This window comes from Electrophorus electricus, chromosome 5 (assembly GCF_013358815.1).
Source record: "Electrophorus electricus isolate fEleEle1 chromosome 5, fEleEle1.pri, whole genome shotgun sequence".
In the NCBI taxonomy this organism is placed as follows: Eukaryota; Metazoa; Chordata; class Actinopteri; order Gymnotiformes; family Gymnotidae; genus Electrophorus; species Electrophorus electricus.
The window spans coordinates 7,808,251-7,825,389 of record NC_049539.1 but is presented as its reverse complement, the minus strand read 5'-3'; the positions used below and the strand labels follow the sequence as shown (position 1 = coordinate 7,825,389).

The 17,139-nt window shown below is 40.9% G+C and overlaps 2 protein-coding genes across 7 annotated transcripts in view; both read left to right on the top strand.

Annotated features, from left to right (window-relative positions):
- tmem108 (transmembrane protein 108) overlaps window positions 1-5,658 on the top strand; it is a 40,669-nt gene extending 35,011 nt beyond the window's left edge. For all 5 annotated transcript variants that reach the window (XM_035526359.1, XM_035526357.1, XM_027004349.2 and 2 more), the window contains 3 exons: window positions 1,894-3,027; window positions 3,314-3,468; window positions 5,101-5,658. In XM_035526359.1, the coding sequence (XP_035382252.1) occupies window positions 1,894-3,027; window positions 3,314-3,468; window positions 5,101-5,217 (1,406 nt within the window). In that variant the 3' untranslated portion in view covers window positions 5,218-5,658. The remainder of the gene's footprint in view (window positions 1-1,893; window positions 3,028-3,313; window positions 3,469-5,100) is intronic.
- A 2,472-nt stretch (window positions 5,659-8,130) lies between these two features.
- On the top strand, window positions 8,131-16,723 carry cdv3 (carnitine deficiency-associated gene expressed in ventricle 3). 2 transcript variants are annotated; one of them, XM_027004326.2, is made up of 6 exons: window positions 8,131-9,273; window positions 9,700-10,597; window positions 12,886-12,962; window positions 13,315-13,445; window positions 14,834-14,996; window positions 15,231-16,723. In XM_027004326.2, the coding sequence occupies exons 2-6, from the start codon at window positions 10,403-10,405 to the stop codon at window positions 15,355-15,357; spliced, it is 693 nt and encodes a 230-aa protein (XP_026860127.1). In that variant the 5' UTR covers window positions 8,131-9,273; window positions 9,700-10,402; the 3' UTR covers window positions 15,358-16,723. The 2 variants fall into 2 exon arrangements, with proteins under 2 accessions (XP_026860127.1, XP_026860126.1); XM_027004325.2 differs by having other exon boundaries at window positions 8,131-9,405.
- Window positions 16,724-17,139: the final 416 nt, after the last annotated feature.

The following is a 17,139-nucleotide window of genomic DNA, read 5'->3' as shown; positions in this document are numbered from 1 at the left end:
TGGCACATGTCACAGTTAGTCATCCCCAGTCAATAACAATGTTATTGTGGAAAAATCCTGTTCTAACTAGAACACTGTGCTTAGGGAAATATATGTAGGAATAATTGAAGCATGGTGCTAGCATGGCCTTTATTTGCAGAATCCAAATTGACCTTACTGGTTTTCCAATGGGCAGGACTGGCAACACAAGCAAAATTCCTTATCCATTGCGACATATAAATGGAAATATTAGGCAAGATTAATAATTGAATTATTACAAAGCTGTGTATGCAGAAAAATATATTGTCTTTTTTTAAATTCTGGACTATTCTTGTAACACTGTGCTTGTAAGCAATATTGAGGACTACAGCAATGTCAGGCATGTCTCTTCTCTCTGTTTGTTCTGACGTTCTTCACCAAATCTCCCACCTTTACTCTCCCTATTTCCCCAAGAGCTAAAGCTTGGTCTCCATAGCAACCGAGGTAGCCCGCTGTCGAAACAATGGCCTCACACTGGGGTCACAGCACTGGGTCACAGCACTGAGTCCATGCATGTTCGTGTGTGGGTGCATACACACGCATGTGTTGCCAATCTAAAAGATCTTTCCTATGTAAGTCAGGGAGAGATGCACCACTGTCACTGTAACTGTCTCCTCTATTTCTGGGTTCCGCATCTCCCTGCCTCACCATGCCGAAGGTCTCTCTCACTGGGCTTCTATATGAGACACAATTTCATGTTTCACCACCTATGAGGGCCTTCTCTCTCTTTCTATCTTTCTCTCCCTCCCTCTCCCCTCTCTCTTTCGCTCTTGCTCTGTCTCTCTCTGACTCTCTATCTCCTTCTCTCTCTCTCTCTCTTTCTGACTCTATCTCCTCCTCTCTCTCTTGCTGTTGCTCTCTCTCTCTCTCTCTCTCTCTCTCTCTCTCTCTCTCTCTCTCTCTCTCTCTCTCTCTCTCTCTAGTTCTCCTCTCTGCTTCTTCTGTCCAGCTAGTGGTGAGTGTGATCCAGCAGAACCTTGACTATATGAAAGTAATCACAAACGGATGACTAGTGAAACGTTCACAGTCTTTGTAGGGGAAAACTCAGTATCAGCTTACTGCTCGACTGTTCATTTCACCAACTCATACACCAATTTTACCATCTCATGCTGTCCACAGTCTTCGTCATAAGGGAATTACTTCCCTGCAGGCCTCTGCCAAACCAGTTTGATGGGGGAGCCATACAATCAGGCATGAATTCTATTACTTTTGTGCCCTGGGTTGTTTTTCAGCTATGCTCTATGAGAAGTACTAACTTGAAGTTAATTCTGGCCAACATAATCTTCATGCTTCATGGACTTTAAGTGGTGTTTACATGTCACTTGCCTTATTTGTGTTACATATTGCCCTCATGGCCTTCGCGCATCTCTGGTTTGGCTCACAGGGCAAAAACAGTTGTGCTTGGCAACTGTGTTAGAGGCTCGCTGGTGCGCATTAGCCTATAAGGGGTGCAGAGTCCAATCTGCTGTTCATCATGTCCTATCAGGCTATAACTGGTCAGTACTGGAGAGTCCTGGAGAGACTGGCCTTCTACTACCTAGACCACAGCACTGCTTTAACCTCATTACACACACTTACTGTAGCACCTCACGTGCTGCAGCTGTGTGTGCATGTGTGTGTGTGCCAAAAGGATGAATAAAACAGAACAGCACAAAACAGAACATCATAATGTATTCAAACCTGTACTTCTGCAGAGAGACTATACTACATAGAGCCAGGCAAACATACATGCACATGTTACATGTCTAAAGTGAGAAACAGGTGTACTCTTCTACACAGTTCACACCATCTGAAAGCTTGTCCCATGCTCAGACTGAGACCTGGTGCTTTAATGCTGCTCATTACTCAAAAATCTCTCCCCCCCCCCCCCCCCAGGTGTTCTTCTGATTTTGTCAGTGCCAGAGAAGCTGGTATCATTTGCTGAGGAACTCTACCCCAGCTGGACCCCCCGGAGCCTTGACCCCATGGTAACGAGCAGCAGGGCCCTCCCTGTGCTCTCGCCGATCTCCAAGCATGGCCGACCTCCCGCCCCCATGGGCGCTATCTCCCCCACCCCGTCCCTTTCTGCCTTGGCATGGAAACAGACCCTGTCCTCCAGTCTGGACCATGGCACTGCTGCCCCAACTACCACTGCAGAAATTCCTATCCCTACGCCTAGTACGGCCTCGATAGACCAGTCCTTTGGAGTGAGTAGAAGTAAAACAGAAGCTACCGATACCCTTTATGCTAGCTCTGTTTTCTCAGGAACTGAACATCACATGGCTCTTGGATCAGGGGGCGCCCAGAACACGGAGTCTAAGCATTCAGAGACCCTAATCAATAGAGGGAACACCTTGAAACAGAAGCAGATGGGTCTCGCAGGTAACAATGGCACTCAGGAGAGTGCATCATTGTCATCTTTGTCGCGGTCTGCTCCTGCTAACACACTAGGGAAAACTCTCAGGGAGCATACACACGCGATCACTCTGCGTGATGCGTCCATCCCCGCTGAAGACCCCACCCACCCGTTGTCTACTATGGTCATCCCATCCATGTCCCCGCCCCTTAGTCTGCCCCAGCTTTCCAGCCCAGGCACAAGCACCAACCCCAGCCCTGATACAAAGGATACACAATCCCCAAGGGTTAACATGGTCACCGACCTGCCTTTAGACAGCAACGTGACAAAGACCACAGGCAGCACTAGTGTGTCTACCGATGTGCCCCATCACATTGTCTCCCCTCTGGGTAACGCAGCATACATGAATGCTACAGGCCCCATTCATAATATCACTGGATATTTTTGGGAGTCTCATACATCCGCAAATGACTCAGGCTCCTCTGAACCATCCTCAGTGGCGAACGGGAGCTTCCTGAACAGACTGGTCCCTGCCACCACGCGGGGGCCCTGGGGCTCAAGCAACCAGTCAGGCCCTGCTCTGGACTCCCCCCAAGCTCATGACACTATCTGCCTGAGCAAGATGGACATCATATGGGTCGTGCTCGCCATCAGTGTGCCTGTGTCATCCTGCTGTAAGTATCACCACATCTGACCAGTCAAGACCCAATATCCCATTGGGTTTGTTGACACCAACATCATAACAGCGCCACAGCTTGTCAATTACCTTGAATTAACTTGATGTTCTAGACCAAATCAAATGACATCCTTCACACCTTGGCCTTCCAAAGCCATACAATCCTTCTATGTTTATACAGGATATCGGATATCTCAGAACTACATGCTCTTTAACCAGAATGAAATCAGTATGAATTCAGAATTAATTTCCTGGTTGAAAGCTCACCCTTGTTTCCTCTGCAGCTGTGTTGCTGACTGTGTGCTGCATGAAGAAGAAGAAGAAATCAGCAAGCCAAGAGAACAACCTGAGCTATTGGAACAACGCCATCACCATGGACTACTTCAGCCGCCACGCCGTAGAGCTCCCGCGAGAAATCCAGCCGCTGGAGACTGCTGATGTACGGCTAAGCATCCTGTCATAGACCTAGAGCCCACAGATCCAGCCCCGTTGTCCACCTTGATAAAAAGAGACGTTAGATGAGTAGGATCCCAGCAAACTCCCCAGTGTTATATCAATTCTTTGAATGAATAGTTTTCATTTTTGTTCATCTATAGGTGTTAATTCAGCAGCAGGGATTTTGCTGTGCCTTGCACATTTTTGTAGTTTACTAAATCTACGCCAACCTCCCCTCCCTGATCAGGTAAATATCAAACCATTAATAAGATGGGTCGGAATTGTTACAAACAAGACACAAAAATGTGCAGGGCGTGGTGTCTTCAGAACCACTGTGTTAGATGGTTATGTCTTGGTTTTCACTGCAGGCTTTAGACCTATTTGTGCAGTTGTAGGTTTTAAGGTTTCAAATCATTCAAGAAAAAGATTAATAAGTGAAGACTCATTTTGTCTGGGATTAGGCAGAATGTGAGTCTGGATGCTTATTAGCAGACCAGTGTTTGCCTTCAGGAATTTAGTTTTGCGTGCTTACTTTTCATTTCTGTTTCATTTGAATTGTTTTTGTCAGCAGTAAATCAACTTTCATGCTGTCGTTATCCCTGCGCTGGAAAAGATTTAAGGAATAATGGAGTTTACTCACGCGCTAATGACGTAATATGTACGTGAGATGCAATTTAGGAGTAAAAATAGACTTTTACAAATAAAAAATAAAAAATAGACACTACCCTTGTAGGACTTCACTGCATTAATAATTAGCAGTGGTTTGTAATAAGAGCGGAGTGTGACAGGGCACCCAAGGCTAGCTCTGAGTTTAGAGAGAGAGGAGCAGGGTGTGGGGGCCTATGCTGGATGTTTTCATTGCAGTCTTGTGGCATGGTGTCTGTTTGATGGCCTCTCCTGCTGCCGTACCAAGCCAATTGCACCTTCCACTCTGTGGACTCTGGGGGCGCACTGGGGAAAGCATTATTTGACTGGTCGTGTAGTGCCACCTGCTGCATAGTCAGATACACTTCACTCTCAGTCTTGGCTCAGCCAGTTCCTGCCATCCTGGGGTCATCATTGCTGTCCTTCAGGAGCACCCCTTCCGTTTTGTCTTGCCAATTTCTCGTTTGTATATCTTTGTATGTTCTGTCAGTTCTCTGTCTCTTCTTGTCTGCCGCCTTTTCACAGGATGATGAGGAAGGATCATGGCTGACATGCTGGTGACACACAGGTCTTCTGTCTGCCCTTGGTTTCTCTCTCTCTCTCTCTCTCCTATTCCTGTCTTCCTTGCTCTGTTTCCTTTGCACAAGTCAGAATTTTTCTCTTTTTCGTTACGCTCTTCAAGCACCTGCTGCAGACATCCCTTTATTTATCTCCAGCGCATCTGGTCAGTCATTAACAAGCTGTTTGTTTGTGTGCGTGTGTATGCTTGTCAAAGTGTGTGTGCATCACAAACCCCCATTTCCCATCTCCATGGTGATGAGATTCAGAAAGCACCTTATTGGAGCGCCAATGTTTTCACTCTTTAAAAAAAAAAAAAAATCACGAGTTCTTGGCCTAGTAAATCCTGCCTATCATTCCTGAGGGACTGGCCCTTTGATGACAGGCATGCGACTCAGCACCAATAACTGCTGTCTACGTCTTTGTTTTCCAGGAGCAAGAGACATGTCTGCCCCCTAATGGTGATTACAGTGACAGCGGGGTTGTGCTGGTCAATCCTTTCTGCCAAGAGACTCTCTTCATCAACAGAGACAAGGCGTCTATCATCTGAGTGCAATGCCTGCTGCTGTCACTGTCATCAAAGCGAGACAAAAAAAACCTCCCTGGCTTGCCTGCATCTTCTTTCCTTCTCAAAGGTTTTTATAACATAGTGGACCTGCAGAGACTGTGCTTTATATTATGATATATAGAAAATGGTTTTAAAAAGAGAAATGAATAAGACAAAAGCACTCTTTACTGTGAGGGTGTCCCCCTTGCGTATTTTTCTGATGTACATTTTCTACAGATGCTTAATTGTGATAAGGGTTTTTATGTCTTTTTGAATAAAAAAATGGTATGTGTGTGGTTTCTGTGACGTCCAAGTGGCTTAGTGGCGTATGGAATACAGAGAAATGTGATGTATGCTGTAAAGACGTTTGCGTGAGCTTACCCAAAACACTTAACCTGATTACTTAAAAACTTAAAGCCTGCTGAACTTGAATTCTGTCTGTGGGGATGCAAAGTCAGGGGAATGGCCTGATTGATGGGTCTAGAAAGTTAACAAAGCAGCTCATGTTACCAATGGAAGAAACTTCCAGTTCTGGTTGTAGGTGAAAGGAAGACTTTTTGAGATGGCTTCTCCCGAATGAGTCACCAGCCTGTGGACGAAACAAGATTGTCTGCAGTCCCTGAGTCAAGCTGTTGCTGACAGCACTCTGTGTTTCTCTGTCCAATCGCATGTCTCTTGTGTTTATCATGTGTGTTTGTATGTCTGTGTGTGCCTCTGTGTGCTTGTGTGTGTGCGTGTGTGTGTGTGTGCGCGTGTGTGCGTGTGTGCGTGTGTGTGTGTGTGTATGCGTGTGTGCGTGTGTGCGTGTGTGTGTGTGTGTGCGTGTGTGTGTGTGTGTGCGTGTGTGTGTGTGTGTGTGTGTGTTTTAGATTAGGAGTCATATTAAATGTTACAAAATCTCTTAGTAACGCTCTGAATACTTAACATTAGTGAATCAAACAAAATTTGGATGTCGGTGTAGGATATGTTTCCTACAGAGCCGTATATTCTAACATTACCACTTCATTATCTTCCTCCGTTTGCTTGCTTGGTTGAATTTAGCTGTGTCTGTCAACTGGCCAACAACCTTGTATCTTTACCTGCTTAGTTGTGTAATCGTTCTGTTAAACTTTAAACTGGACTTGTTCTTTATGATTTTCAAATATATTGACAATACTGTTAGCTCAAAAGGTGACTGTAAATTAATCATGTTATGAATCTCTCATGACACAAACCATTTATCTGAAAAGGACAAGATTGTGTTTGCTTGGGGGGAATAAGCCCTTGTGTCTATCTGTATGGCTTCCTACCATTAAATAGAGTCCCTTTGTGAGCATCAAGGTTTGTCATGTCTTGGCCTGCATTGTTTTATGGTGAAAGAATAAGACCAAAACTGAATCTTATTGTCACCTTGTACTTCTGTTCTGGTGTTAATTGCTGTTTGTACAGTTTTGACAATAAATCACTGGATGTAATAGAGTAAAAGTATTAGAGGTAAATTATCAAATTAGAAAAGCTATTTTATACTGCAGTGTTTATTTGAGCACATGCTATAGCATACAGAGGTGAGTAAATTTATGAACAAACATCGTTATCCAATCTTTCATTAAATGTATCAAATTTTGTGTTTGCTCAGTAAAAGTTTTTGTCATCACTAGATTTATTATTTGTTTTTCTTTGTTTTTTTTTTTTTTTTAGCATTTGTTCTTTTTTGCATTTCATTATTAGGTATGTTATTGAGGAGGGAAACCAGGTTTACTGTTGATTGTTTTAAAGAGAGTTGACAGACAGGATTATATGTTCAACTTCTTTTGTATTGTAGCACTAACTCTACTTTTACTGCTGAGCAATAAAAGACAAAATTGTTAAGGGTATTTGGTGCCTCATTAATCTGGTCAGATAATGCTGTGTTAGACATTGTCAGACATGCTATGAAATTGCTAAGATGCTTTGTTTGTAATTATAGCAACATTTTAGCATCACTATGTGGCTTGGAGACCTGGATAAAAATTCATAATAGAAAATGCATACACTAGCAGCATGGTGGTTCTGAAATAATGCCATTCATTTAAACCAGTTCAAAACAGAAAAAAAATTACTTTTATTAGGAGAGTTTATAAAAAGGCTTGCCTTGACTCAGACGCTAGATGACAGCAAAGCACAAAGATTCTAATCGATAATTACTACTGAGTTTAATTAGATGTAAAGAAACAAGGTAAACAATACCTATATGGTACTAGAGATGTCCAGGACGAGTTTGAAAACATACATAGTAAAACAAAGTGTTCTTTTTAAATCTATATTTCTCAATACTTTTTTTTTTTTTTTTTTTTTTTAAAGATTTTTTTTTTACAGATTTTCATGTTCATATTCTGAAACATCAGCATTATACCTAACCTGACTCTGACATTTCTTCTGCTCTAAATACAAAATTGACTTGGTCCACTGAGCTCATGAGGCTTTCAAATGGTTCACTTTTCAAATGGTGCAGTGACATCAAGATGTGAGGTCAACTAAGAAGAATCTGTATACAAGCTGAAAAAAGTTTCCCAAGCTGCACCATATCTTGGATTTGTATGGCTCACAGACACAGAGAAAGCTAGCCTAAGATGGACCTTAACTAAAAATACCTACCAGTGCAGAAACAATACCATGTCAATACCATAAATACACACACAAAAAAGTAACATCAAGAAGAACAAACTCTGATTGAGGAAAATCTCTATTTTCCTCTTATTTAACCCCCCCCCCCCCCCCCCCCCCCCCCCCCCAAAAAAAAAATGCTGAATTAAGCTATTCAATTCACACTGTCATTCGGTTTACTGTATTAAAACCTAACACAGCTGAATCCTAAGCAACAATAAAGACATCATGGAATATTCCACATACCCAAACATCCATTTTATTAAGACTATTCATCCAAGAAATCAATGACTAATAAAATTTCAAATATTCAAGTAAAACGTATTTGTTGTATATATATCCTGTAATAAAATATCCATGTGTAGTGAACAAGAGCAGAAGCAAAATTTTACAAATTTAATAGTTGGGAAGATTGCTTATATTCCATAAAAATGAAAATTGTAACTGACAGTCTACGTGAGTATATACAGGTGACACTGGACAACAACAAAAATGCTTCTGAGTTAATAATGTGCAATTCTTAATGATTTCAACGTCCTAGACGCGGATATAACCATAAAAATGTGTTATTGGCCCTATTTAACGATAACTCCATGTGATCCATAAGATATTTTATTAGGTCCAGCTATAAGATGAACATTTTTAATATATCAAAAAAATCGAAATAGTGCATCATACTGTATCAGATCACGATGATCATACCCAGGAAGGTCTATCGCATCGCTGTCGTAAAAGTATGCAATCACTGACGTAAGAATACGCAATAGGGAAATATATAAAGCAGGACACCATAGTAAGAGCGATTTATTTCTGTTACTTTTTGTGCTAAACGTCATGTTAGATGTAAATTCAGATGCGTTAGGTTAAATGTAATTTCAGCTGCGTTATAAACACTACTTAAGTGATTCAGATAGTGTCAATCAACAAGTATTAATGTCTCGTAACTATCAATATTGCGGACAATTTTTGTTACATTTGTGGGGAAGTGACTTTTGCAAATCAGAAGAAGGACACTGCTTCAAATGCAAAAGTGAAGAAGGCAAATCATCTGTATTTCGGGTGCAAGATCGGTGACCAGGACAAGTCCAGGGCCCCACACATATGTTGTCGTACGTGTGCAACAAATCTGTCACAGTGGATGAATGGAAAAAGAAAGTCGATGCCCTTTGCCTTTCCGTTGGTTTGGAGGGAGCTCAGCAATCACATAACTGACTGCTACTTCTGCATGGTGCTTCCTGTTTCTGGAGGCATTACAAAGAAGAAGAAGTGGGCAATAGCGTATCCAAATATACCCTCTGCTAAAGACTTCCTGTTCCCGAAACTCCGGCAGAAGTTCCTTCAGACGATGACGATGGAGACGAAATGACCCTGGAGTTTCCTGGAGTTTTCCTTCGAAGGCGGATGATCATCAGGAAACTTATCCTGACTTCAGTCAAGGTGCATCATCTGCGCCACACAGAATAACGCAGGAAGAACTGAACAATCTCGTTCGTGATCTGGCGCTGTCAAAAAAATAAAGCAGAATTACTAGGCTCAAGACTTCAGCAATGGAATCTTCTTCAGGAAAATGTACGAGTGACTTTGTATCGAAACCGGCATCTGCAGTTAGAGCCTTTCTTCAGATAGACAGGACTTCTGTTACATTATGTGTTATTTCAGAATTTTTCTAATGCATAAAAAACTGAATTTCTAAGAAAGGGTAGCCAAGTCAGCATTTCTATTCTCAAATTCGTGCTCAGCAACTTCAACTTAATTAAATTTTTCTAATTTTATCTCAGAAGCATGCCTTTTGTAAACATTTGTCCAGTGTGATCTACAGTATAAAGGTTTAATTAAAACGTCCAACTAATACCTTTTCTTCAGTCAACAGGTCACTTATGATCACCACGTCGATCAAGAGATCAAAGACTGTCTCCAACTTCAGGGGCGAGTCGTGCCAGGGCTGGTGGATTACAATATACAACTGACAAATGTATGTCAAATGCATGTCAGCCTATTGTGATCAAATATAGATTTAAGTGCACCTAGTACAGTTAGTATTCAGGATATAATCTGTTTTTGTATATCTTTTGTCAAGATGTGTATTTTAAGCATGTGTAGTGTACCTACTGTAAGAACGTTAATAAATATTTCTAGTGGCTTTACGTTGTTTTACTCTTGTATGCATATGCATTTTGGGGCATTTTTTTTTCAAGAACGGACCTATCCGTTATATATCCTAAATTATGTATCCTCTGTATTAGTTTATTTCTGAAGTTGTCAAATTTGTAAGTCAGTCGTAAGTTTTCCGATCCGGGGTATAAGGCCTGGGAAGCTATTCCATCCGGTTGGTTCATTGACTGTGTCAAACAGCAGCGGCAAGTCACATTAGTAACTTAACTGGTCAATGTGGCATGTAGGAGTTAAAGCCGGGCGATGATAACATATCGTGTTGAGTATTGACATTCGTCGGAGGTTGAAAACCTGTCAGAACGCTTGGTTCGAAAGGTTTTTCCTGATGTATATGTCATCCTTTTGATAACTTAAGTTTTTCAGTAAAAATTACGATTAAGATTCCTTGAAGAAAATGGCGGATGTTGCTACAACTGGCGTGGAAAAGAGCCTTGACGACTTCTTTGCCAAGCGGGATAAAAAGAAGAAGAAAGAAAAGGGCAAAGCGAAGGAACCGGGGACAGGGAGCGCGTCGATCCCCGTAAAAAAGACGAAGAAAGAGAAAGAAAAGTCGATGAAAAACGAAAACCAAGACGCGCTGGTCGAGAAGGTACAAGTCGAAACTGCCATGCGAGCGAGCATGTAATGCTAACGTTAGCCTTGCCCGTCAAAATGTTAGCTGGCAAGCTAGCAGTGAGGCGAGGTCGCTTTCTGGGTTAGAGAGCTAGAGTTACCCTGGATACTTGATCAGTTCCCCATTCCCAGCGACCTAGCTAACGCTAGATGGCTAATTAGCCAAATAACTCATTTGTATCCATATGGCAGCTCGCAAAGTTAGCTAGCTATCTACCTACCCAACGTTACCCTACCTACCTAGTAAAAACCGACACGTCTTGTCGGCTTAATACTCGAGCTACGTTAGTTAATTAGCGTTAGCTAGCTAGTTATATAGCATTTATTACATTTGTTAGCGTTAGCTGTTAGCTAGCCAGCTAAGTTAATCCAATCGCCTTCAGTGTGGCACGTTAACATTGATTGCGACTGCTGCAGTGTCATCATGCTAAATATTAGGCAGCTAGCAGCCAGATTTAGCTGGGAAATAGTGAAGCCATTTACCAATAAAGCTATTTGTTGCTTTAAACCTAACCATTCCATGTTCTGCACATATTCCTTTGAGTTAGCTCAGTTGCCCTTGTTCACCTAGTATAAATCGCCTAAAATTGGGGATATACTTGCTACGCAAGCTAACCTAACTTACGTAGCTATAGAGGTTATATCCTTAACTAGTTTGATAGCCAGTCAGCCAGTGAATACTCGGCCTTTAACGTCTGTTGACCTGGCTAGCTAGCATGCTGGAGTGAGTTTTCCAAATGCGTCGAGCATAAAGATCATAAGATGGTGGTAGTTGGTGGAAATGTTAGCGTTAGCTGTGCTGGCTAGCTGATAGTCACTTTAAAACGCTTGGCATCGTTAAACTTGTGTAAAACTAGACAGATTTAGCTAGCAGGCTAATACGAAGACGGATTTTTATGTTGCCTGTCTGTTGAAAATGAAAATACCATTTAAGTAAACATTTATTTACCCGACAAGATGATTGCGGTTAATATACCATACTCTGCTCTGCTGGGCGAATTGTCACCACTGAAACGCAAGTTTTATTGACTAATAAATGTCATGTCACGGTTGATTGAGACCATATGTCCATGAATATGAAGGTTGTTCTCCAGCAGCACTACAAGTCTTATTTAAATGCTGTTGCTTGAATAACACATACTCAGTAGTGGAAATGTTTTAATGAATAAAAAAGGTTGTTAGGGAAATTTGGGAAACTGGATAGGCAAGATCAAAGCTTTATTCTAAAAGTGATTGATAGGCTAGATGGTTTACAATATGAAAAGGTGGAACATTGTTCTCCAACTTTGCTAAAATATGGTTATGAAATATGTTTAACAAAATAAATAAAATAGTATGAAATCAGAACTTATTTCATACAACTTACTTTCAGAATTTCATTATTTATTTTAAACTTAAGTTTGGCCCCTCCCTTTTGTAGGTTTAGCTCAATAAGGCAGTCAATTTAACAGTCCTTAACTGTTTTAGTAATTTTTTGTAATTTCTTCTTAGTAAATCACAATATCTTGACTGTTTCCCTGATGAGGGTTATAGTTAGATTTATGAGAGATGTTTAATCAGCATGGCCAAAAGATATATCCAATTATGTGTTATTTTCCAGTGTCTAACTGGAAGTATTTTACCATTCTTCAGGTCTAAAATGGTGTCTGAAAATTTCAGACTTTCAATAATCCAAAAATGTATTAAAGCTTCATATTTGTGGCAAGTTCCAGTGGGTATATCCAGGCCAAGTGGACTTGACACTGGTATATCCAGGCCAAGTGGACTTGACACTGATGATCAAATTAGGGTCCACCAGATTGGAAATGTTCACTTACTGAAAGCTATTCTTGTCACTAAAAATGGAGCGCATTAGATTACATTTTTGTGATCCTGCCCCCCTCTCCCTTACAGCTCATTTAAATGTGATAGGGATAACCCTGGGAAACAAGGGGGCTTATTCAGCTGTTTAATTATTCCACATTTGGTAGATCTCTGCCAGTTTGAATCTTTTCCCAACCTGGTGAGAATTTTAAAACCACAAGAATAATCTAAAGAGTGCAGTCATTAATGTCCATGTTAATTGGCTTTATAAATATATTTGGGTCCAAATTAGCCCCGTCAATCTTATAACTCGACAGTCCCTGAACTACAAACATTTCAAACATTCAAACTCCAGTTGGAGTTGGAACCAGCGGTTCTGCTAATGAGACCTTGCATAGATTAATCCCATTTTTTTCCGTAATGTCCCGTATGCTGCTTTTTTCCTGCTTTTTCCATTGGTAGGAGGATGAGGAGTGGAAGGAGTTTGAGCATAGGGAAGTGGACTACAGTGGCCTGAGGCTTCAGGCTCTGCAGATAAGGTAAGTGCCAAACCTGGGATTTAGGAGATCTCTATAAACGCAGAAACCTTTGCCTAGTTGAGACGTACGTCTTCATATATTTCATACATCCTAAAAAATCTACTCCAAAAGTATGTCCAATTTTGCTTTGTAAAGTACTGTACCAACACAAAAGGGAGAAGACTGGTGAATGCTAAAATTTTCAGTGGCACCCATTGTCTGCACCGCATTTATCATACCCAACGAGCAACTGCATTTGGATGGAACAGAATTCATGCCTCAGATATTGTCAGTCATGTGTTGGAATGCAGTTCATTCTTTGTCATTTCATGTTTCTAGGCCATAATGATGTGAATTTGTGTGCATCTAACAGTGATGAAAAAGAAGAGGAGGAATATGAGAAGGAGGAGGTAGGAGAGGATGGAGAGGTCATCCTGGTCAGTGGAGATAAAGTCTCTGGCCCCTGGAACAAGTCCGGCGCTCCTGCCCCAGTTGCTCCTGTGGGTAAGTAAATGAACGCACACAGAGGGTCCAGAGGTTATGTGTTTTGTGGGGTTTTTCGCTTAAGAAGCACAGGCTGTACCTTAAGGATTGTCCAGGTTAAGGTATTGCCTAAACATTCCTAAAGGTTGAAATACATTTTTTAATAAATACAATTTTATTCATCTTTTTCACTGTAATGCTATATAGGTATTGTTTGTTTTTTATATTCTAACCAGGACAATAGTTTCTTTTTTTAGTTTCCATAATAGATTATTAGTTTCAATATTTTTTCTATTAATAAAAGTTTTTATTAATATTTGTTTTTGAATAAGAATGCACTGTAATTTTTAAAAGTGGTAGAACATAAGAAGTTTACATCTAATACTCATTTAGCCTCTAAATTCCTGATTTGGCATGGTGCAAAGTGGTCCAACTGTTTCAGATGTTGCATTTTATTTAATGATTCTTTCAAGACGCAAAGCATCAGAAAAATAAATTAAATGTATTCACTTTGAAGGCATTGAAAACATTAGACAATAAATGCATGCACACTCAATGCACCATTACAGTTGCACAACACAACCAGGAGATTCAACAGAGAGACTTCTGAAAGTGTAGAATTAAAAACAAAAAGCTTTTATGAAAATTCAGTGTGTTGAATTGGTTGTTATATTGTGTGCTGTATTACTTGTTATTACTTGTATTATTGCTGGTTTAGTAGCCTTTAAAGTAACTGCAAAAAACAACCAAAAAAATGTACAGCCATACAGCCATTCTCTTGCTCTGAGTGTTGCGAGGAGCCAGTAATGTTTTGCACTTGAATGAGATCAGCCATTGATATCCACTTACTTACATTAAATTATGTAGCCCACATTTTATTGCAGTTACTGTTAAGGTTGTTAGGGTGTCACGGTTTCAGGGTTTGTCAAAGTGTATGGTTATCTCACCACTAATGTTTTCATAATGCCACTTCAAGAAAGAATCTTTTTTGTTTGAAATGTATAGGCTACATATGCAGACGCTTGTTTAAAAACAAAAAACTTTCATAATAAATGTTAATTTTCATCAACAGCTTGAGGGGCTTTATAATTTCCATTTATGCAATCATACATTTTTGACTAAGTTATCATACCAGTCAAATTTCAAATTATAACACTCCTTGTTGCAAAACATGCATATTGTCTAAAGTACTGAACATCAAATTCTTTTGAAACATTTTAACTGGGTAATACCTATGTGAATTGACACCCAGTCCTGTGTGGTCACCCCAGCATGTTAGCCATTATCCCCAAGAGACCAGAATGGATTGTGGATTTATGGAAACATGAGGAGGGACATGTAACTGCTGTAAATATGTAATGAACGAATATATTTTTGAAAGTTGAATAGTGGTATTTTTGTGCTTGCAGAGGAGAAAGAGGTCCCTGAGACCAAACCTACTGGGGTGTATCGTCCCCCTGGGGCCAGGTTTACCACCTCGAAGAGGGGCCCATCACAGGGGCCTCCAGAGATCTTCAACGAAGCCCAGTTCCCCTCACTGCTCGCTACTGCCAAACATGTGGAGACTCGCAAGTAAGATGCTGGGCTTTCATCTGGGTTGATAACAGTAGAATAGCTCACATTTATTAAACTTCTGATTATATGCATAGACATAGGTGTCTCACTCCTCTGTCGTACAGTGTTTGGATGTGGACTATTCAGGTGGGCAATCTGATTTTACAATAAAAATGTTACTCTGAGACAAATTCCAAATGTAGGCTCCCATTTTTGGCTAGCTGACATTAAGTCAGATGGTTTTTGTTGCAGGGACAGAGAGATTGAGAAGACCTTTGAGGTCGTGAAGCACAAAAACCGTGCCAGAGAGGGGGAGGGCCAAGCTTCCATGCAACAGTTACAGCTGGACAACCAGTTTGCCATTCTGGGGGATAAGTAAACGCCACCACCTCCTCGGCCCCTCCTCAGCCCACAACCATGGTGCAGTCCAAACTGCAGGCCAAGATGACCTGCCGCTGTGCTGATGCAGTCCTGACCATGTTGGAGATGCCTGCAACACACACACACACACACACACACACACACACACCTACACCTCACACCCTCTCTACATAGTCATCCTCTCTCTCACATGCATACATAGACAAACACACATGCCCAACAAAGAAACTCACAGATGCCCTCATATATTACATGCAAACTTGGCTGGCCAAGGTCCTCTCTAATGCATTCAAAAGGGCTGTGGCAATGGGGACTGAGTGACTTTAAAATCCTACTTTATAAGACAGCAACCCCCAATGAGTGATACTGCAACAGCGGCAAAAGACGAGTATTTGCAGTGGTGGATTTACTCAGAGCAGTGGTTGGATGGTTAGCTGCACCACAGGACATCACCTAAACTCTGAGAAAAGCTACTCTGAGGATGGACTTTTGTGATTTTGGGTGTCGTCAGTTTAGGAACTGCTGTTGAAATATACTTTTCTCCTTTGCTAAATCAGCAGTTCTCCTGAACATTAGTTGTTGTTTTTGTTTGTTTCTTTTTTTTTGTTTTGTTTTTTTGTGACATGAGCAAACTGGGAGCTTTGGGTTTAGGCACGAGTGAGAGGGTAGACTACCTCAGTTGCATATCTGTGGTTACCATGTCGATTAAGTCCTTAGTCTTGGTCGGCCACTGGGACAAAAACAATCCTGGCCGAAGAGGCGCAATTAACTCTTCATCCTAAACTTGAAGATTCCTCTTTTTCCCCTCCTCCCTTATGTGAGGAAGTCTAATATCTGTCAACAAGGGGGAAAAGACTTTGTATTGAAATGGTATTTAAAGTGGCCTTACTGTATAAAAAAATGAGTAAAAAGCATAGGAAAAAGTGATGGAAATATATAAATATATATGAGTGAGAGAAAAAAAAATCTATCATCCTCTTGAGAGACGCTTCCTGACTGTGTGGTAGGCTCCTGCTTGCCTGAAACTTGCCACTTTGAAGACTAAAAACCACCTTGCTGCACATCATTGTATCAGATTGCAGTGCCGAGCTGTAGTTAAAAATGATCTGATTTGTCTGGACATTGAATAAGCATAGTGTTTGATTAGGCTTGCAATTTATTGACAGTGGAGATTGTTTATTGTAACAGTCCCTTTTAGGTGCTAGGCTTACTTTGTGTCCCAAAAAATGCCCTTTGTTGATTAACTGACCGCCACTGTCTCCCTCTAATTTCCTTCCCACTTTTCTCCCTACTTCCCTTTTGAATATACTTTTTATTTGATTTAATGACTGGCAAACTATTATTAAAGCTTAAACTTCTAATGATGTGTCTTTACCAGTATCTTTGATTTGCTATATTGCAAGCCATAGTTACAGAATTGGGTTAGTTTACCTTTCTCTGCCATGACTTAAGACTTAAAGCACTGAAGTGCACAATGTCCACCCACCCGACACCACGATAAGAATAACTTAATGCTGCATTCCTCATTTGGCATCATGTCATGTTTGACATTCAGATAAATGGCAGCAGTGCTGCTTTGGGTTTGCACTGCATTCTGAAACACAGCAGATCTTGCCGTTTTGCACGGTTGTAGTCTGTGTTATGCACCATTATATTAGATTGTTTGCTTTTCAGGTTCAGGCTTTTATTATGTGGTTTGTAATATTTATGAAATGGTTATTTGCCAGAATTGCCACTGTTAACTAAATTACAGACTTGGCAGATTTAACGTGCATGTTTT

What these genes read in the sequence shown, in the direction of transcription:
- cdv3 (XM_027004326.2), top strand. Translation starts at nt 10,403, where the DNA reads ATGGCGGATGTTGCTACAACTGGCGTGGAAAAGAGCCTTGACGACTTC. An exon ending in AAGACGCGCTGGTCGAGAAG is followed by an intron (nt 10,598 to 12,885) that starts GTACAAGTCGAA and finishes TTCCATTGGTAG; the next exon opens with GAGGATGAGGAGTGGAAGGA. An exon ending in AAACATGTGGAGACTCGCAA is followed by an intron (nt 14,997 to 15,230) that starts GTAAGATGCTGG and finishes TTTTTGTTGCAG; the next exon opens with GGACAGAGAGATTGAGAAGA.